Here is a 21,852-nt window from a genome sequence, read left to right as displayed (position 1 = left end):
TATCCTCGAGGAGATTCCCGGGCCCTGCAAAATCCGTCTCAACTACCTCACGCCAGCCTTGGAGAGCAGGTCTGAACAGGAAGTTTTATCCAGCAAAGTCCTTAGCAATTTGGTGCAGGTAAAGGGCAACGGGCCGGGAATGAGAAGACTTGGGCTTGAGTGAGACCAGCTGTAAGACTCGGGGGGCGGAGTTCATTTCACCTCCCTAACCTTGAACTTTTTCCGCTGCAAAATGGGGATTGTGAAGTCTGTTCTGTCTCTCTCAGGGTTTGGGGGTGAGGGGCTCAAATTGGATAACACATATGAAAGGGCTTTGTAAATGGTGAAATGATGAACACACGTAAGGGGTTCTGACTGTTTGTCTTCTTCTCTTCCTCAATGGACAAAGTGGTCATAGTAATGACAGAGGGTGGACTGGCCTTCTTTGTTGATTCCCCACCATTAAAATTGCCAGGGTCCATTGACATATATACATTACCAAACGTAAAATAGCTAGCTAGTGGGAAGCAGCCGCATAGCACAGGGAGATCAGCTCGGTGCTTAGTGACCACCTAGAGGGGTGGGATAGGGTGGGAGGGAGGGAGGCTCAAGAGGGAGGGGATATGGGGATATACGTGCGCATATAGCTGATTCACTTTGTTATACAGCAGAAACTAAGACAACATTGTAAAGCAATTATACTCCAATAAGGATGTTAAAAAATAAATAAATAAAATATAATATTATTGAGATTTTTTTTTTTAATTGCCAGGATCCTCATACTATTTTTAGATACCATAGAACGTTCATTCTTTGCACCATCCTTTATGGCATAAATTCTCAGACGTGAAAGAATTCTCTGGCATAAACATTCTCTTATTTCATGCAAGGAAAAAGAATCAAAAACGTTGGGGTGATTATGGTTCTGTCATCCTACTGACACAGTCTGAGACCTGGCCTCTGTAAAGCACAGTGGTTGAAAGAACAGTTGCTAGAGGCAGACTACCTGGATCTGAACCCTGGCTTCCCCATCTAGTAGCTGTGTGAACTGGGCACGTTACTTAACTTTTCTGAGCCTTGATTCTTCATCTGCAAAATGGAGATAACAATAACCTTGGCTTCATCAGATTGCTGTAAAGATTAAATGAGTATATGTATATAAACTTATCCCTAACTTAGATCAGTGCCAGGCTCATAGTAAGAGCTCAATGAATGTGAGCGTCCATGACAATGATGATGAAGCTATGTGATGCTGATGGTGGAGATGATGACGATGATGGTGATGGTGACGATGATGAAAAGGATAGTTGTGGTGGCGGTGACGGTAGTGATGATGGTAATGATGGCACCTCCCCAAGCATAATCATCCCCTTCACCCGGCGTTTCTTCCCAGGAACCCAAACCACTACACACATACACGCACACACACGCAAGCAATGTCTCATCAAAGCTAATGTTTTAATTATAGATGACGGTCAGGGCATTGGATATGAACTTAAGAAACAATCATCTTGGGGCCCCACTGACTCATTTCATGTCACGAGAAGAATCCCTCCATCACCGAATGACTCACCTTCTCTCCCTCTCCTTACATGGGAAGAACATGGTGGTGCAAGAATAAATGGCTTTATTTTGTTAGACAGCTTTGAACTTGTTGGATGAAAGGAGCTGTTTAAGTACAAAGGAAGAGGTGACGGTGTTTGGGCCAGGTGCTAAATTAAGACTGATCAAGATTGCTTTTTCTTATTGGGACCTACGCTTGGGTAAGCACCTTAGGGATGCATCACCTGTACCCAGACACCTTTACGCTTGGGAAAAAGAACAGAGGCACCGTGGAAGGGAAGAGAGGAAAGGGTAGACAGCCTCTGACCTTCCAGAGCTTCCTATGATGGAAGTCTTGATGGCTCTTAAGCAAATCAATCCTGTCTACACAGACGGTAGCCAACAGGTAGGATTCTGGGCTTGAGAGCAGTTGGAGGTACAGCAACCAAGGCCTGGCTTAAGCTCTCTCCACCCCTGGGACTTGGGACTGTTTTCACTCCCGCATCAGGACGGGCTGGACTCGACAACCATCAGCTGGACTTTGTAAATTTCTCAGCAAGCTACTCTGATTCAGAGAGTTCACGGAGTAGAGAAGGAAGACAAGAACGAGCTGCTGGAGTCAGTGTGTTAGCTCCACTTATAGTTTCACTGATTAATAAGACCTAGAAAGAAGGGAGTCATCGAATTTGGAGGCTAGAAGACCCCTACAACCATCGTATCCAGCTCCATCAGCTGCCTGGCGACCTTCTTAATGTCCCCACCAGGTGGTTATAAAGGCCCTCCTTGAATGCCTCCAGTGATGGGGAACTCACTGCTTGGTCAGCTCTAATGCTGGTTTCTGAAGACATGCTCTTCTCATCCATGGCTGCCTAAATATGGAGCTTCTGGTTCATGTGGCTATTGGCTTCAAGTTCCAAGCTGGGCGGCTGCCAGAAGGACTTGCCAGCGGAGCCTGCGGGGGAGCTTTGGGTGGGTGAGTTTGATTGACCTTTTCTAGACTGACGGTGTCACCGGCTCGGCAATTTAACATGTTCGCACTATCTCGATGGGATAAAGAGTTCCTCACCCATGAGATCAGGAGGGTGAGGCCCAACCCTTCTGCAGTGGGTCTGGCCAGTCGGGATCTTACTTCACAAATAAACCCCCCTTACACGGTGATTCTTAAACTCGAGTGTGCATGGAATCACCTGGAAGCCTCGATGAAACAGACTGCTTATTAAGAAAGTCTGGGGTGGGGCCCAAGAGTCTGCATTTCCAGCACGTTCCCAGGGGATGTTGGTACTACTGGATGGAGGACCACACTTTTAGAACAACCACCCTAAACCTTCTCATGTTTAATTTTTGGCCTCTTCAAAGCTTTCAAAGTATGGGCTTTGGATCTACTTCAGAGAAACTGGGGTTCAAGCCTTGATTCAGCTACCAGCTGAAAGTAGTAACAGCCGCTCCCTCTTTGCAGGGTTTTCATGGGACCCTGTGTCACCGTGTCTATAAAGCCCCGACACGGTGCCTTGCGATGGCTTCATCCAGATTAAAGGGGGACTTTATTTAGTCTGAACGAGTCTGTATTTTAAAAGCTCTGTGAATATGGCTCTAAACAGGCTTGGTCAGGTCAAGAGCTGGGTATCCCTCATCTGTGCCATCTCGCTGCAGTTCCACTTTTAACCACGGTCCTCACTGGCTTTGCCATCTTCCAGAACCACTCTGGTGAGTGAGCCACAACCCCTGCTTCTACAGGAACGGTTGCATCACGGTCTGGATGGAGAAACAGACCAGCAGGCACTGGGCTCCTTATGCAGCAGAAGTAAAGTATATTAGCAAAATAAAAGCGAGGTTACCCTCCCCATCTCAGAGAGATCAGGAGGCAGCAGAAGAGAGAAAATGGAGCAGTCAGGACATCCTGAAGAGAGGAAGCACACAAATCCAGGGGCCAGGGCTGAGCTACCGGGCTGGAAAGCTCGTCAACAGAGAAGCACTGCCTGGCTTCAGTCTCCCCCAGGCTGGCTGGGGAAGAAAGGCCTCCGATGGCAGGACTGGGGGTTGGAGCCAAGGGACTACAGACATCTCCCATTTTCTGACATCTCTGGCTGAGGAGTAATTCAGCATCGAGGCGATGAGCAAGGCCCACAGGAGGCCCGAGAAGGCCCGAAAAGGCAGGGAGAGCAGGGGGTACAGGCTGCAGGGGCCGCACAGGTGCTGGAGGCTAGGGTCGCGCACATGTTGCAGGGGAGCCTGCAGAAGAAAAAAAGGTGCTTAAGTATTGGCATGAGAAGTGTATGAAAATCCAAAATAAATAGGCACTTTAGAATTGGAAGAGAAAAGGGGGCTTAGAGGGTACAGGTCCCTCTAGGCCTAGAGAGGGGAGTGACTTGCCCGGAATTCACAGTGAGGCTGCGGCCAGAGCTCAGAGCGCCTGTGTGCAAAGCCGGTGGCCAGCCACTCTCTTCATTTAAACACAGCCCCTGGTCCTGTTCCTTATTTCTCACAGGGGTGTACTATCTGTCCTACCTTTGTCACAGCGTTACTGAGGAACTAAAATGAGAGAATAGATACCACTGCCCCATGCAATATTTTTAAAAGCTCCTGGAATATTCCAGAGAGAATTTAGCAAAACCTAAATGCACAGAGCCCTCAGTATTTTAGCCCCTGTGGGAGTGACTAGCACCTGGGAGCATAACATGGGCCACAAAATGGACGGCATGAGCTGCAGAGGCCCTGCACACCCTCCTCTACGTCCAGGCAGCCCACCAGGCTTACTGGGTAGCAAGTTTGTCCCCAAAGGTGGGGTCTGCAATGCCACGCCTCCTTTAGAGTCATTCCTAATAAGAGGTCTCTGCTGTTACACATGATATGGACACAAACAACATCAGGCTACAAACTTACAGTCCTCAGTCTCCAGAAGGTTCCAACATGTGGCGATCTCACCCTCCAGCCAGGCCTTGACGTCCAGTAGCACCTGGTACTCCTGGCTCTGCCACTCCAGGTCAGCCCGGATCTCCGACAGCTGAGCCTCCACGTCGCTGGTGAGGCACGCATCTGGGCCAGCTCAGTGCCGAAGCGGGCCCCGGATTCACACAGCCAGTTCTGCAGACCAAAGAAAGAGGGAAAGAGGTTAAAAGTTATCGACCCTGTCCTCAGTCTCTTCAGAAAGACTATGACACCCCAAGCCATTGCCAGGCCCCAAGAAAAATCCAGTCCTCAGCTGTGACAGCTAGCAACGCGCTGTGACTCTTCCTTGTAGACCTTAGGAGACGTTTGCAGAACCTCCCTCACCACATGAATGTTCTTGCGTCCCCATCTACGAGAGTGTTCTCGCAAAGGTGAGGAATCAGGTTAAAGCTGGGTCCCTGGTCTGTATCTAAGTGACGCATGTACCGAACCTGGGAATTGCCCATGGGAAGCGGGAGCCCAGCTGAGTGCCCACAAAGGAACTTCCATGCCCACAAAGGAACTCACCAGCGTGAGCTGAGCCTGCAGCTCTACCTCCAGGGCCTCGTACCGGCACCACATCTCCTCCAGCACACCGCCCAGGTCCACAGCGGGCACCACATCCAGCTCAGTCTGGAGCTGGTCCCCCAGCTGACACTTCAGAGCGTGGACTCCCTGTGGACATAGGAGGATGTCCCATACATGGGGCCCCCACTGCCCTCTACTCAAAGCCTCACCTCCCACTTCCCATCCCCTCCAGCGATTTCCCTGCCCTCCTCTGAGGATGAGGTGCTGCCTGCGTCAGCATAGCAGCTTCCAGAGCCTTTCAGTGGGCGAGGTCCCACGGAAAGCCAGAGCTCCCCTTCAAGGCTTAACAGCGAGGCACGAGCTTCCACCCAAGCAGGAGGAAGAGCCTCACTGCTTCCTCCAAAGGAGCCTCAGTTCACCCCCAGGACGTCTCCACGTGTCACACAAAGGGCCCCGCACCTGCTTGTGGTTCTTCTTGAGGCACAGCAGCTCCTCCTTCAGGGACTCCAGCTGGGCCCCCAGGTTGGCCTTGGCGAGTGTGAGGTCGTCCAGCGCCCTGTGCAACCCACAGACGTCGGCCCCCTCCCCAGCTGGCAGAGCAAGTGCTCCGTCTGGTACCTTCACCAGGGCAGGCACAGGAGTTGGGGTTAGAGAGCAGAGGGGCCCCAGGACACAACCTACTGCATGCCTTGCTGGCCTTCCCTCTGCCCTCCAGTTGTGAGTTGGCGTTTCCTGTGTCGTGCACTCACAGAAACAGCAGGGTGATCCCCACTCATTCAATACTAAGCACCTAAGACAAGCAGGCAGAGTGGCCGGTACTGAGGATACCAGGATGGACCGTGGTCAACGCTGCCCTCATGGGCAGATGGCCAAAGGGGAGGCTACAGAGCAGCCAGGTGTGCCCACTGTAAACCGTCCTCTTCCACGCCCCCAGCTGAGATGGATCCTGGATTCTCTCCCAGATTAGAAGCCAAACTGGCAGAACGAGAGAAAGGAAACGGCTTCCTTAACTCTGGAGGAGTGAGGCGTCCACAGTGCCCAGAAAAGAGACAATAAAATATAATGTCCTGGGCTTCCCTGGTGGCGCAGTGGTTGAGAGTCCGCCTGCCGACGCAGGGGACGCGGGTTCTTATATATATATATAAAATATCCTTCCCTGCTCCTACATTGGACCCTCTAGGGAGTATAAACCCTTTGACCTTCACATGCCTCCACTGCAGGCTGTGGACCATGATTTCTGTCATGAATAATTAGTGCTCACAAATTGGTCGAGCTGCAGTGTGGAAACACATCCTTTACCAAGGCAGCGGAGTTTCGCATGAAATGACCTCGGGGTAGGAAATGCGGGGCCAAGTTCTGGTTCTACCACTCGACAGCCGTGCAACTTCTGGCAAGTGCCATCAGGGCTCTGAGCCTCTGTGTCCTCACGAAGGAGATGCCTTCACTGCCCTGCCCCCCTCACCTGGTTCTTCTTAAATAGAATCAAGTGGAGGATGCGTTCCAAATCACGTTGTAAATTATAAAAGTTAAACAACTGCAGGTGGCCAGGGGTGTTTTCTCAAGATCTTGGGCTTAATGCCCTCTGTTTACTCCTGCTGTAACTGTCGGTTTGGAATCTTGGTCGATTACATCTCCTATACCAAGTGTCTCACGAGAGAGAAGTCCAGGTAGACATCTGGCCCCTCCCCCAAGTGTGGTACCCCAACTCACTTGGTCCTATTGTCATCAGCAGTCAGCTTGGCATTGTCTATTTGCACGACCAGCTTGTTGTTCTCAGATTTGACGCACAGGATCTGGGAAAAGAAAGTACACTTAGGGATTTGCTTGTTCCCAGAGCCATCTATGGCCTCAGTCAAAGGAAGCACCGTTGGCTGGGTTCAAACTACAACATCCTCTTAGACAACACAAACTCCCAAACATGTGAGCTATGCTGATGTGGTACAGGAGGGGCACATGCAAGAGGATGCGTGGCAAAAGGTGAAGGTATAGAGCCAAAAGAAGCAAGAGATGGAAGGTAGTAGCAAACTGAACATATAGCAAAGACTTAATTTTATTTTGCCAGATATGATGCTTTACCTGGTATAAACAAGATGTGGAATCTAAGCCACAGAACAATGGAATGGTTATTACACTTTCAGATAAGGTGGGATCCATTCTTAATAAGTCCCTTTCACCGGTTGGTCAACCTCCTCAAAGGTCTTCCCTGAATCTACCCATAGCTCCATGGCCCTCAGTCTATTTTTTTTTTTTTTTTTTGCGGTACGCGGGCCTCTCACTGTTGTGATCTCTCCCGTTGTGGAGCACAGGCTCCAGATGCGCAGGCTGAGCGGCCATGGCTCACAGGCCCAGCCGCTTCATGGCGTGTGGGATCCTCCCAGACCGGGGCACGAACCTGCGTCCCCTGCATCGGCAGGTGGACTCTCAACAACTGCACCACCAGGGAAGCCCAATTTAATTTTGTTTTTTGCCTTAGTCTTTTTTTTTTTAACATCTTTTTTGGAGTCATGGCCCTTATTCTGATATTCTTTGTCTTTCTGTCTCCAAAACTAAGATGAAGTCTCTTAAGAAGTATTGCATTATAACCAAAGGGGACAGCAGATATACATAAGAGACCAATATTACTGAATGGATATACACTGGCTCATAAAGGACATTAGAACATACTCCCTTGACCCCTTTTGCTGCACCAGAACTTAGGCTGCACTGTTTTTCGCAACTACAGTTTAGGAATTGTAAGCACTGAAACTCAGAAAGCGTAAACTCAGAGTCCTGGGGAATCAAATCCTACATCTCATCCTTTTCACGTTCACATTCACCTTCACTCAAGAGATTCTCTTCCCACAAGTTTTGGGGTTAGCAGATACAAACTATTATATATAGACTGGTTAAACAAAACATGGTCCTACTGTATAGCACAGGGAACTGTATACAATATCCTGGGATAAACCATAATGGAAAAGGATATAAAAAAGAATTTGCATACATATGTATAAGTGAATCACTTTGCTGTTCTGCAGAAATTAACACAACGCTGTAAGTCAACTATACTTCAATTAAAAATAATTTTATCTGTGGCTGGTTCCACTGCCAATCCAGACCCTGAACATTTAGTGCAGGGTCAGTCATCTTTTTCTGTACAGGGCCGGATAGTAAATCTTTCAGGCTTTGCAGACCATGAATCTCTGTCATGACTACAGCACAAAAGCGGTCACAGACCATACGTCAGTGAGTGAGCATGGCTGTGTACCAATACAACTTTATTTACAAAGTCAAGCAGGAGGCTGAATTTGGCCTAGGGACTGTTGCTTGCCAACCTCTGATTGGGAGCATCGCAAACCCCACTTTCTGCTGCAGCTCCTCGATAGTGCAGAAGTGGCTCTGATAGTCCAGACACACGGTGGCCTCATGGCATTCGCTCGACTCTTGGATCTGGGTCTCCAGCTCCATGTTGTCCCGCTCCAGGTGGCGCACTTTCTCCAGGTAGCTGGCCAGCCGGTCATTCGGGAACTGCATGGTCTCCTTCTCATGGCTGTTAAGGGAGCCTTCGCCATAGGTTCCTGCAGATTCCGATGTTGCCAGGAATGTGGCAGGTCCCCAGCAAGGGGCAGGCGGCATCGCAGCTGTGGGCAGACAGGGGCTGGGTCAGCCCAGAGGGGTTGTTCCCACTGGGATTCAGTTGGCGTGTGCCAGAGTGGCTGAGAGACATAGGGGGGCATTGTTGACCTCTGCCCCAGGCTAGTCTCCAATGTCAATGGAGGAGACACAGATGTTTCTTGCTCCAGGAGTGTTGGTACAGCCCAGGCAGTGGGATGAGCTGATGTAGGAGGAGGTTATGGTGGGCTGAGGACGCACAGAAGGTTCAGAGCCGCTGGGAAGGCCAAGCCACTGAGTCTGACAACCCTCTTCCCTCCTGGCCCTTTTAAACCCCATCCCAGGTGGGTGTGGTCTCCATGCTTTGACCTCCCTGCTTGATTCTCTACCTCCTGTTGCACCATCACCCTGCTGCCCAGCTGTCGAGTTTACCATTCGGGGTTCCTTATCTCATTAAAGGAATGTGGATGAATCTGAGGTGCCTCTTGGCTCTCTGATATCAGGTTGGCTGTGGGTGGGAAGTCAGAAGCTTTTTATCATTTTAAAAGAACAGAAGTCCTTTCAGCCGTCAGATGTTTGTGCTTTGACTGGGGTTGGCCTCCTTGTTGATGTGTCCACGCAGAAGGCATGACTATTCCTGTTGGTTTTTGGAGCAGCAAGAGAGACAAACTTCTATGACTACAGTGGCATTGACCTGGGTGAGAACTCAACCAGCCTTCCCTACCCAGGGAAGAAATTGATTCTTAGTAGATGTTATGGGCTTCTTGATTAACAAGAAGTTCTGTATTTCTTCTTTCTTCAGTTGTTTGCCTTTTGGTCTCATTTTAAGAGGCAAAAAGACTATGAAGTCCACTCGTTCAACACATATCCTGGCACATCCTATATGCCAGGCTCATACCTGACACACAATTGGTTACGTTCCTGTCCATCGGAAGCACAATAACTTGGGTAGCCATGGGTGTCTTAAATAGTGTCTAAGAAACTCATCAGTATGAGGGTGACTCTGAAGACCATGCCTGATCCAGACCAAAAACAGTGAGCTCAAGAAGCCAATAACAAACAAAACTGAACAATAATCTTTTGGAATATCATATAAGAACTTGACCATGAAACTCAAAAGATTTGTAGTATCAGAGTCACTGCAACCCCTCTTCCTGCCTTACTTCCTTGATTCTAAAGTCTGTTATGATAGGAGAACCTATCATGTGTGTTAGGGAATTTATCAACCATATTGTCTATATCCTTCCTACACCGTATAAAGTGGGTATTCTTTTTTTTTTTTAAGTGGGTATTCTTATCTTAATTTTACAAAAATAAATAAATAAGGTTTTGAGGACCAGAGATGTGAAGTCATTTTTCTTGGCTCAAGCCAATTATAAAGTGTCAAAGCCGTTCTCAGTATCTGTTTCCTTCCACTCCAAAGCCTATTCTTATTCAACTTGACTTCCACCAAATCCCCTACCCTAGCCCCCAACAGGAGAACAACTGTGTCGTTGCCAGAATTAAGAAGAATTAAAAGGCTCAGAAACTGGGCAAGAAGTTGAAATTAAGAGATAAACAAGGGACTTCCCTGGTGGCGCAGTCCCAAAAAAAAAAAAAAAAAAAATACAGTACTGGCCAGATGAAACACATTTCAGGCTGGATGTGGTCCTCAGGCTGCCTGTCCTGTCTCTGGGCTATTTGGCCTCCATCCAATGCTCAGTGTGTTGTTGCTGGGTTTTTTGGGTTTTTTTGCGGTACGCGGGGCTCTCACTGTTGTGGCCTCTCCCGTTGCGGAGCACAGGCTATGGACACACAGGCTCAGAGGCCATGGCTTACAGGCCTAGCCTCTCCGCGGCATGTGGGATCTTCCCGGACCGGGGCACGAACCCGTGTCCCCTGCACCGGCAGGCAGACTCTCAACCACTGTGCCACCAGGGAAGCCCCCGTATTTTTTTAAATTTGTTGAAAAGGTTTAAAAATCAGGAGAACTTAAAACATTTGTTTTAAAAGAACCTAAACATTTAAAAGAAATGCAGCTTCCCAGCTTCCCTTGAATAATGAGAAGATCCAGCAGTACTGAATCGTCATCATATGCGGTAGAAATGGCCCTGAGGAGGCAGCACCACCTTCACTGGACAAGCCATAGCTCCCTGGTTATCCACTGTCCCACAGTGACCCATGTCACTCACGTATGGTCATGGCCTAGTTCTTGAAAAATATTTGACTTTGCAACCCTTGCCCTGGAGGGCAAAATTCTAAATGGCAGAGAAGCAAGGCTGAATGTCTACCTACAATCATCAGCCCACCAGCTATCCAAGGCCCAGAGGTATCCTGCATCCAGGCAGCCACCAAGCCCTGTCAATTCTGCCTGTACCACGGCTGCGGGCGGATGCCTCCAACTGCCCAAATTCAGACCCTCCCCATTGTTTATTACCTAGACCACATCCAGGGCCTCCTGAATGGCTCCCGTGCCCAGCCCTTCCTCCCTTTCTCTCCTCAGCCCTTCCTGTTGCCATCTGTGCCATCTTCCTGAAGAGCAGCTTTGAGCTCTCATTGACTTGGTCAAGAAACGTTTACTGAGCATCTACTATGCACCAGACGCAGGGGATAAAAATATTTTTTCTCTGAGTTCCAGTTGTTTACCATGTAGCGAGGAGCTAGGCAGTTAAGCAAATTCTATCATTTCCTCCTCAAAAAAAAGTTAAGGCCTCCCAACTGCCTATAAAATAAAGCCCTCCCTCCCCAGCATGGCCTTTGTGGTTCACCGTTGAATGGGGCCCAGCCGATCTTTCCTGTCCTCCTTTCCACCACAGCTCAACACATGAAGCTACATAATCCTTCCAAGTGCCCAAAACATCCACCCTTCCCCAGTATGATCTCCAGTGGCATGTCTGTCTCCCTGGAGGTGGAAAAGGCTTGAGAACAGATGCTTTGCCATCATCCAGCTCAGTATCCCCCGTGGCACCTGGCACACGCTGAGCACTTAGAAGGAGTCTGCCAACTTGGAATGGAGTAGAATGGTCCCAATGGGCCAGGTGTGGGATGGCAGCATGAATACCTGTCTGACGTCTTTGGATCATCCCGGCTTCCTAATCCCTTATTAATCATGACAGGGGTGTACCTTATGGGTAGATCCAGTTGCTTCCTATAACCTCCTCCAAACCTCTCACAGCCCACGTACTCGCAGTCCTCGCTCTCCAGCAGCCCCCGGTACGTGTTGATCTCAAACTCCAGCCTGGACATCCAGCAGCACCCAGCACTCCTGGCTCTGCCGCTCCAGGTCACAGTGGATGTCGGCCAGCTGGACCTCCAAGCTGGTGATCAGACATTGCATCTGGGCCAGCTGGAGGCTGTAGCGGGCCTCCGTCTCTGCCAGGGTAGAGTCCAGAGAGTCTCTCTAAGGCAAAAGGAAAGACAAAATAGCTGTGAGGAGAGGACCTATTTTCCATGACCTTAGAAAGAACCAAGAAACAGCCACTGTGGAAGACAGTATGGAGGTTTCTCATAAAACTAGAAATACCATATGACTCAGCAATTCCACTCCTGAGTATATATATGAAGAAAACAAAAACATTCAGAAGGATATATGCACCCCAGTGTTTATAGCAGCATTATTTACAATAGCCAAGACATGGAGGCTACCTAAGCGTCCATCAACAGATGAGTGTATAAAGAAGATGTGGAGTTTATATACACAATGGGATATTACTCAGCTATAAAAGAGAATGAAAAAAAGAAGAGAATGAAATAATGCCATTTGCAGCAACATGGATGGACTTGGAGGGCATTATGCAATGTGATATAAGTCAGAGAAAGACAAATACTGTATGATATCACTTATAAGTGGATTCTAAAAATACAATAAACTAGTGAATAAAACAAAAAAGAAGCAGACTCACAGATACAGAGAGCAAACTAGTGGTTACCAGTGGGGAGAGGGAAAAGGTGAGGGGCAATATAAGGGTAGGGGAAAAAAGGGTTATTATAGAATTATGTGAAATCACGCATGTGAAACTTCTGAAAATTGTAAAGCGCTATAGAATTTAAAGAATCTTCCGTTCAACTTTTTAAAAAAAGAAAGAAAGAAAGAGCCGAGAAGAGCCAAGTCTCTCCTTGGGTTTGGGAATGACCCCTCCCTACCTGAGTCACTGAGGAAACTGAAGCCCAGAAAGGTCAAGTGACTTGTTCAATGTTAAACAGCTGGGAAGTGACAGGCCAGGGTTTGAACCTACGTTCACGTGACGCTAAATCCCTTATTCCTTCTTCAACCTTACTCAGGCTTCAGGCCTTGGACCTGAGGTTCTCCAGGCTCCCCCGCTACAAGCATCACTGAGATCAGTGGTCTTCAACCCTGGCTGCACTTTAGAGTCATGCAGGAGACGCTAAAAAACACCCATGCCCAGACTCCACCTCCAGAGACTCTGATGTAATTCATCTGGGGAAGAACCTGGGCATGGAGAGTTTTAAAATCTGCCCAGGTGGGGTTGAGAAGCATGGGTTTGGAAGGGCAGGCTAAGCAGAGGACAAGCCTTCTTGGAAGTGTTTGACAGGGGCCACCTAACCCACATCAGATTTGAAACATGGCCCTTTTATCTCTGAGCTGGGTCTTGGGAGAAACCTCCCTGCAGGAGAGGTCAGCTGGACAAGCAATGGTGGTGGTTAAATCTGGACCTCCTCCCCCTCGCCGTCCCCCTCCTCCCGCCTCTTCCTCTTCCCCCTCCTCCTTCCTGGATGCCTGCCCCTACATTCAGTGCTGCCTGAGATCCAGAGCTGGGAGACAGGTGCCCACAGGCACATTCACCAGGCTGTGTTGGGCCTGCAGCTCGATCTCCAGCATGTTGACCGTTCGTCTCAGATCATTGATGTCTGACCGGTAGCTCTGAAGCTGCTCAGAGCTTGTGGCTACCTGCTGGTTAAGTGCTTCCATCTGCAATGCGGGAGACAGGAGAAGGCTGGGGGTGCCTCTCAGGGATCCTGGGGAGGCCAGCCCCCTGCGAGAGGCCCGCCTGCCTGGTGAACCATTCCTCCATGTCCCTGTGATTAGTTCTCCACCAGGGCCCCGTACTGACACCACATCTCTTCCGGAACCCTGTTCAGGTCCACGGGGGTTGCGGCGTCCACGTCAACGTTAAGGCGGTCCCCACGCTGGCATCGGAGGGCATCGACTTCCTGAAAAGACACAAGAATACCAGGCAAGTGTGAAGTCGTGAGATCCTAGATCACCTCCCCAAGGAAATGTGAGAAGATGGAGCAAAGGATGCTAAAGATCGCTGCCTTAGAGGGGCCCTGTGAGGACTGCAGCCACTCTGCAGCACCCCGAGGGTCTTTCAGCTCCACCTGGACACCCCGTGATGGGAGAGGCTTCCTATAGCTTTGGCAGAAGCCAGGAGCAGCATCAGGGTTTGTTTGGTCCATTTGGACTGAAATGCGACAACTGTGCCCTGTTCCCCCGGCCCCCCTCCCAGCCCGCGTTCATCCGGGAAGGAGCACTGCAGGAGCCTGGCTTTACTTGGTTCAAGGCCCAAGTGAGAGCAGGCGCCTCCCAGGCTCCGCTGCCAGGAAGAGAAAGTTGCTGCTGAGGCTGCCGATACCAAGCGATAACTCCTCATTAGTGGCCTCCTGGGGCAGCTCCCAGTTCTCTGATCTAGATGGGGTGAGTCAGGTGCCTTCGGGCGCTCATTGAGTATATGGTAACATTGTTACTTTACACTTCAGCCTAAGGAAACCCAGCCAGGATTCAGAGGCACTTGTGCTTTCAACTCCCAAGTTGAGAGGTTGAGTGTCAACCCAGGGAAAGAGGTAAAAAACACCAGAGCTCAGGTGGGCTTTACAGCATACAGGTGCCCAGGGTGGAGGGGTTCCCCTCCAAGGACCTACAGGAGATGAGGAAAAATCAGAAAGCAGAGGGTCGACCTGTGGCTTTTGGATTAAGTGTATTATATGCAAACAGAAGAGAGGAAGGGGAACAAGGATGGGGAGAGAAAAAAAGAAGAAAACCACTGCAGTTCACCTCTCCCTTAGACGAGATGGGGGCCACCCCCCGCAGTCCAGCCTAGCAGAGATGGACGGGCCATTCCATGTTGGTTCTAGAAAACAACCCCCTCCAGCCCTAGTGGGCCACTCTACCCCTGTTATGCAGCTCTCATGAGAAAAACAAGTCACCACAAGCCCTTGAGAGTCACGCCAGTCCAGGAAATGCAGAAGCGAAGGTCGTTAGCATTTCCAAGCACCAACCAAAGGACAGGTGTTTAAGACCTGTGACTTCATTGAATTCTCACAGCAGCCTTGTTGATAGAGTTACCCCCATTTTACAGATGAGAACATAAAGGAAAGGTTACAGAAGGGTTAAATAAATTGGGCAAAGTCACGTATACAATCTGTGGTCGACCTGGGAATTTCAGCCCATGACTACCCAACCCCAAATCCCACGTTCTTCTCAATGGGCTCCCCAGGACCACCTCAGTTGGACTTCAGGCCTCACCTCCTCGTGGTTCTTCTTGAGACACATCAGCTCCTCCTTCAGGGACTCCACCTGCATCCCCAGGTCGGCCTTGCACAGGGTCAGCTCATCCAGCACCCTGCACGGGCTACTGGTGTCGGCCTCCACCAGCTGCCACATGGCCAGCCCCATCTCGTACCTGCATCAGGACAGGGTCAGCGACTGAGGGGTGAAACTGAGTGCCAACCCCAGGGAAGACCTTGAGCCACTGGCGCTTTTCCTACTGTCTATGAAACTAACAGAAAGCTGCCCCCAAGCATGTGCCAGGAGACAGGGTGCCTCCATCCCCTGGCCGAACTCACTTGGTGCTGAAGACGTCGGCAGCCACCTTGGCATTGTCGACGTACGTGATCATCCTGGCATTCTCCGCCTTGGTGTACAGAACCTGGGGGCCACAGCACACAGAGGGGGTCCAGGACAAGAAGAAGGAAAAGGAACCCAAGTGAGGAGAACCAGTAGTCCTGCAGCCATCCCTGCCGAAGCCTCTGGAACTCAGGGATATTCAGTGAACGGCAAGTCCTCAGAAAACGTGAGGTTTATTTTTCAAGCACCTGGGTCTTCATAAATCTGAATGCCCCATTTTGAATGCAACGAGCAACGTGGGAGGAAAAACTCTGTTAGACATGACAGTTAGAAGGGTCCTTAACAAGCACTCAAGTTTACCGAAAACTCACCACGTACCGAGGGCTGGGCTAAGCACTTTACCTGTATTAACCCATGGAAACGTTTTGACATAAGGACCCTTATTATCCCCATTTTCCAGATGAGGAAACTGAGGCCCAGGGAAGGGACCTCCTAGAGTCACGCAATGAATCCATGACAGAACTGAGACTAGCTCCCAGGCCTCTTTCCACGTGAAGGGCTCTGGCTGAGCACTCGAATTATGAGATAATCTTGCGCCCTAGGGATGTTTCTTTTCCCTGAACGTAGTTTAAGAAATGAGTGAGATTCAAATCTGGAAGGCCAGCTCTTTGGGTCTCCTTCCCAGGGAGTCTGTTCACCCCTTGCCCTCACCTTCCGCTGGAGCTCCTCGATGGTCTTGAAATAAGACTGCTAGTCAGGACCCAAGGCAGGCGCTTGAGACAAGGAGGCGTCTCGAATGCGGCTCTCCAGCTGTGCGTCGTCTCGTTCCAGCTGGCGCGCCCTCTCCAGGTAGCCGGCCAGGTGGTTGTTCAGGAACTGCATGGTCTCCTTCTCGTTGCCATTGAAGGAACCCTCAAAGTATGGGCTGTAGGAGCCCATGGAGCTGGAGATTCTGCTGGTCGGGTGGCAGCTGCCGGGCTGGCAGGAGCTGGCTAGGTGGGCCTTGGAGAGGCAGGTGGCTGGCCGGTAGGGGGTGGGCGCGCAGACAGAGGGCACGCACATCCCGGGCTGGCAGACGTAACCCAGGCACAGCTCCAGCCGGCAGCTCGTTCTGCTGGAGCAGACAGAGGGTGACTGGGGGCAGCTCTTGATGGAGGCTGGGGAGCAGTTAGACGTCGTGTCGGAGAGGCTGCAGCTACGTGAATTGTCAGTGTCTGCCAACCCCATTCTGCTCGGGCCTTTTTATATACCCTTGGAGTCAGGGGGCTTAAGCTAGAAGATCAGGCCCAGAGGAAGCTGCTAATTCATTTGTAATTTGGTTTCCAATAAGGAGTTCCTTTCCTCGTGAAAGAGGCCACTCTTGTCATTTGGCTAAGGCAGGACTCCGGGCCCCCGTCATTGATGACCGGGCGAGAGCCTCAGTTTACATCTTCAAAGGACCGGCTCCAGGCCCAGGCCCTCATGTCTAGGGTGGGGCTGCCAGGCCTGGCTCTGTGCGGCCAGTGACATTGCCCCCTGCGGCCCCACCTGCTCTGCCCCTGAGAGAGGCCACAGTTCTGTGGGGCGGCGACCCCTCCTTTAAATGAGATCATTCCCTGCGGGAAGAGGAGGCCCGGCCCCTTAAGCAGGAAATGTGTGGGTGACGGAAGCTGCACCGATACTGGCAGTGGTGTGGATCCAGGGAGGAAAGAAAAAGAGCCTCTGAGTCTTATAAATATGCACCATCTTTCTCCCAGGGGAAGGAAATCATATCAGGGAGGAGAGAACAAACTCAACACAGCCTAAGAATCAGGGACCGCCTTTCAGCCGGATGCTACTGAGAAAGAGAGAGGTGAGGACCCCAGTCTCGGGAAAGGAAGTCAATGCCATGAATATCTCTGTGAGCAGATGCTCTATCTCGACCATCTCTGGATCCTCCCCTTCGTGTCTCACTGCTCCACGTACAGAGAGTTCGATTATTGTTTGTTGAACAAGCTGGAACTGGCTGTGCCCTCACTTTCTGCAATGGGGGAGGCTCACTCTGGGACCCCAGAGACAGGAGCAGAGTGAATCGGCTCCCTTGAGAAGTGACACTGCAGCCCTGGGATGAGCAATGCCAGGAGACCAGGAGCAAGTGTCTCTGATTCTAGAAGCCACTGGGCACTTCTTAAGAAAGCAGCAGGTGAGACCAGTGGTTTTTAGTCCTGCCTGTAATACTTGTGGGCTCACACACTTCATGTTTACTATGGGTGTGTTATATAGCCACTTTTTATTTACGCATCTTCTCAATATAATATTGAAGTATAAGTGCTTTTCTTCTTTTTCATATATTTCTAGAAGAGTTGGTGAAGGGGCACGGAAGGAAAAATGCCACCCAGCCCTATTCCCTGAAATGTGTTGCTTAAGAAAAGTCAAAATAGAGACGCTACCTTCTAACTAGCTGTGTGACCTTGGGAAGGTCACTCTACCTCTCTGGGCTTCAGTTCCCTCCTGCAAATTGAAAGCGTTAGATTAAATCATCTCTCAGTTTGATTTCCTGCAATAACCATAAATTCCAGTTCTTTTGTCTGTATTAACTGTTTAGAGAGGACAGAAGGACAGGTGATGCAAATACCAACCACATGGAGTGAGACTCATCAGACCAGCCTTCAGAATCATCACCAGCACTTTTGAACATGTACAAGTACCAGGTACTATGCTGGATGCTTGGCATTAAATTACCCATTTAATCCTTACCCTAAAAATATAAGATATAATTACACCTTGGGGATATTGCAGGTTCAGTTCCAGACCGTGGCAATCAAGCAAATATTGCACTAAAGCAAGTCACACAAATTTTTAGGTTTCCCAGTGCATATAAAAGTTATGTCTACACTGTGCTATAGTCTATTAAGTATTCAGTAGCATTATGTCTTTTAAAAATGTACAGAATTTAAAATGTTCATTGCAGCTCTATTTACAATAGCCAGGACATGGAAGCAACCTAAGTGTCCATCAACAGATGAATGGTTAAAGAAGATGTGGCACATATATACAATGGAATATTACTCAGCCATAAGAAGGAATGAAACGAGTTATTTGTAGTGAGGTGGATGGACCTAGAGACTGTCATACGGAGTCAGAAAGAGAAAAACAAATATGGTATGCTAACACATATATATGGAATCTAAAAAAAAAAAAGAAAAAAAATGGTCAGAAGAACCTAGGGGCAAGATGGGAATAAAGATGCAGACCTACTAGAGAATGGACTTGAGGATACGGGGAGGGGGAAGGGTAAACTGGGACAAAGTGAGATGGTAGCATGGACATATATACGGTACCAAACGTAAAATAGCGAGCTAGTGGGAAGCAGCCGCATAGCACAGGGAGATCAACTCGGTGCTTTGTGACCACCTAGAGGGGTGGGATAGGGAGGGTGGGAAGGAGGGAGACGCAAGAGGGAAGAGATATGGGAACATACGTATATGTATAACTGATTCACTTTGTTATACCGCAGAAACTAACCCACCATTGTAAAGCAATTCTACTCCAATGAAGATGTTAAAAAAATAAAGAAGTAAATAAAAAATTTTAAACATGTACAGAATTTAATTAAAAAATACTTTCTTGCTAAAAAATGCTAGTCATCACCTGAGACTTCAGAAGGTCGTAGCAGTAACATCAAAGATCACTGATCACAGATCACCGTCACGAATATAACAATCAAGAGAACGTTTGTGAGAATTACCAAAATGTGATACAGAGATACACGGTGAGCAAATGCTATTGGAAAAGTGGCGTCAATAGACTCGTTCGATGCAGGGTTGCCACAAACCTTCAATTTGTCAAACACGCGGTGTCGGGCTTCCCCGGTGGCGCAGTGGTTGAGAATCCGCCTGCCGATGCAGGGGACACGGGTTCGTGCCCTGGTCCGGGAAGATCCCACATGCCGCGGAGTGGCTGGGCCTGTGAGCCACGGCCGCTGAGCCTGTGCGTCCGGAGCCTGTGCCCCTCAACGGGAGAGGCCACAGTGCGGACCGCAAAAAAAAAAAACAAAAAAAAAACACGCGGTGTCTGTGAAACACAATAAAGAAAAACGTGAGAAAATGAGGTCTGCCTACACTCATTATTGTAATAACGTGTAGTGGTGGTTCTCACAACGTGGCCTCCTGACCAACAGCATCAGCATCACCCAGGAGCATGTTAGAAAAGCGGTTTCTCAGGTCCATCCCAGACCAGCTGAATCAGAGACTCTGAGGGTGGGACCTAGCCATCTGTGTTTAAAAAGTCCTCCAGGTGGGGCTTCCCTGGTGGCGCAGTGGTTGAGAGTCCGCCTGCCGATGCAGGGGACGCGGGTTCGTGCCCCGGTCCGGGAGGATCCCACGTGCCGTAAAAAAAAAAAAAAAAAAAAAAAAAAAAAAGTCCTCCAGGTGGTTTTGAGAACCACTGCATGATAGGAGCATATATATCTTTTTTCTAAGTGTAATTTCCATTTCATTGTTTTTTCAGAGGACAGGATCTCTTCAGTCTTTAAGGAATTAGCTCTGCGTGTCTAAATCAGAAGGAAGACAGAAATGAAAGTGGGGCAAGGAAAAGGTGGACGCCCATCCTCACAGCAATCCTGGCGTCCTGCTGGAATGGAGCTAATGATGGTTACCAGTTTTCAGATGCTAAGCATGTGCTCGGCAAAGCATCAGGGACCTTACAGCACGGTAAGTGTCCTGTTCTCTATTTCACTGATGAGGAAACTGAGACTCCCAAAGGGACTACCACCTGTTAAAGCTCCCATAAGCAGTAAACGCTGGGGCTAGGATTCGAACCCAGGTCAGGCCGACCACATTCGGAGCCCATGTTCGTCACACTAAGGCCACGACCCCCTTTAGCTGGCCTCCTTCCACCACTGAGGTAGGACAGGAGAGAGGCAGTGAGTGGACATCCTTCCTGTCCCATCCCAAGGCTTCCCTCCGACAAGGGTCAATCCCACCCCTGACACCTGACACACTGCCTGGCCCAGGGAGGCACTTAGTAAAAGTTTGCTGAGTGAACTGAATGATCCTGAGACCCTCATCTTCTTTAGGACCAAGGGGTTCCAAGAAGATGGGAGCTGAGGTGGTGCCGGGCACCAGGAGTGAGGGCACTGGGAGAGCCCAAAACTCCAGGCCTTCCTTTACAGGGGGTGGGAAAGGGGAGGATTCTAAAATTGAATCAAGGTGAACCCCACTGGGTGCTCTTAAGGGTTGGGGGTCTCAGGACTACCTTGGTCAGCATCTTTCACCAATCTGTTCTCCACCTGGAGCACGGTCACAACTCTCTTGGCGTCGCTGAAGCTCCTTAGCGGTGCTCTTGGCATCTTATGAAGAGCATATGGCCATCTAGAGGCAACTTGTCTTCCTTTCTATCTCAGAGAGTTTTGCCTTCATCCTTCTCCGTTTCCCATTGGGATTGGTGGGGCTTTTGCCATTTGCCTGGTCTGTCGAGGAGGGACATTCTGGGCACAGGTGAGTCTTTGGTCCGAGATGCTGGGAGCTCCCACTTCCATGCGGAAATGCCTTGGGACCCAAAGGCACCATGCACCTCATCAGAGGTCAAGAGCACATGAGAACATGATGAGTCTCTTAAGAACAAGACTGTCTGGACTGTGGGTGGAAGTCACAGTGGCGGGCTCACTCTCCCATCTCCTGCTTTGGATGGGCTGTGGGTTTTAAGGGGGTTTGCTGAACTGGAAGGGCTGTGTGAAGAGGCTGAAGATATCACGCTTCTGAAAGCATGGGACTTCTATGGAGTCCCCTGGGTATGGGATTCCGTACTGTTTCTCTTACAAGGACCACAGGCATGAGGCCAATGAAGTGGCCTAAAATGCTTCACATTATACAGATCTCAGCGTTAATCAGCCTCTCCTGGGACCCCAGAGTGACCATATATACTGAGAGGGTAGTAGTAGGGGTCTGGTCACCTGTCATCTGTCACAACACTGGAATCTTGGAGAAGGGTCTTAATCAGGAAAGCTGAGCTAAATGCTACACTGTAGAACTCTAACCATCCCAAATAGGGGCACAGGGACCCTGTCATCCTCAGGGTCATACATGGTCCAACCTCCCCCATTCATCTGCCCAAAAGTCACCCCTCCACACCCAGCAGAGACACAAACCAACAATATCAGAACAGAGCTCGTTAGGCATCGAGAACCAGAGCAAACATGCTTTATTGTTCCTCCAACAGGAGCCCTCTGCATACAGCACCCAGAAGGAAAACCCGGCCCAGGAGGCAGCCTGAGAACAGAGACTCTGACCTCCGTTGAAATGATGAGCAGCTGAGGGCTTCAGGGTTGGCCAGCCTTAGTGACAGGCTTTGAGAAAGGTGAAGGTGTGGAAGGCTTCTCAGGGCCAGACCTGGGCCTGGGCTCTGCACAAAGACAGGGACTGGGCTTTAGGATTACAGTTGAATTGAGGCCAAGTCCAAGCCCTGGAGATAATGGCCTTGGCTTACTAGACTAGCCACTCTCAGAAGAGTGGGCAGGGCACACAGCTGAGTGGGGGGGGGGGGGG

At 49.7% G+C, this 21,852-nt stretch overlaps 2 protein-coding genes across 2 annotated transcripts in view; both read right to left on the bottom strand.

The window, feature by feature from the left end:
- Window positions 1-1,221: 1,221 nt before the first annotated feature.
- On the bottom strand, window positions 1,222-16,576 carry LOC112399197 (keratin, type I cuticular Ha2-like). The gene is given in 10 exon segments (XM_024744214.1): window positions 1,222-1,328; window positions 3,692-3,750; window positions 11,729-11,785; window positions 11,787-11,944; window positions 13,349-13,474; window positions 13,554-13,592; window positions 13,594-13,716; window positions 15,029-15,185; window positions 15,349-15,431; window positions 16,061-16,576. Coding segments are annotated over 10 exon segments (1,425 nt in total).
- A 5,221-nt stretch (window positions 16,577-21,797) lies between these two features.
- Window positions 21,798-21,852, bottom strand: part of LOC112399192 (keratin, type I cuticular Ha5-like) — a 4,101-nt gene continuing 4,046 nt past the window's right edge. Inside the window, 1 exon segment of the mRNA XM_024744200.1 lies at window positions 21,798-21,832. Coding sequence (XP_024599968.1) covers window positions 21,798-21,832 — 35 coding nt within the window.

This window comes from Neophocaena asiaeorientalis, unplaced genomic scaffold, assembly GCF_003031525.2.
Source record: "Neophocaena asiaeorientalis asiaeorientalis breed wild unplaced genomic scaffold, Neophocaena_asiaeorientalis_V1.1 scaffold1, whole genome shotgun sequence".
Classification (NCBI taxonomy): Eukaryota; Metazoa; Chordata; class Mammalia; order Artiodactyla; family Phocoenidae; genus Neophocaena; species Neophocaena asiaeorientalis.
This window is presented reverse-complemented; position numbering and strand designations above follow the sequence as displayed.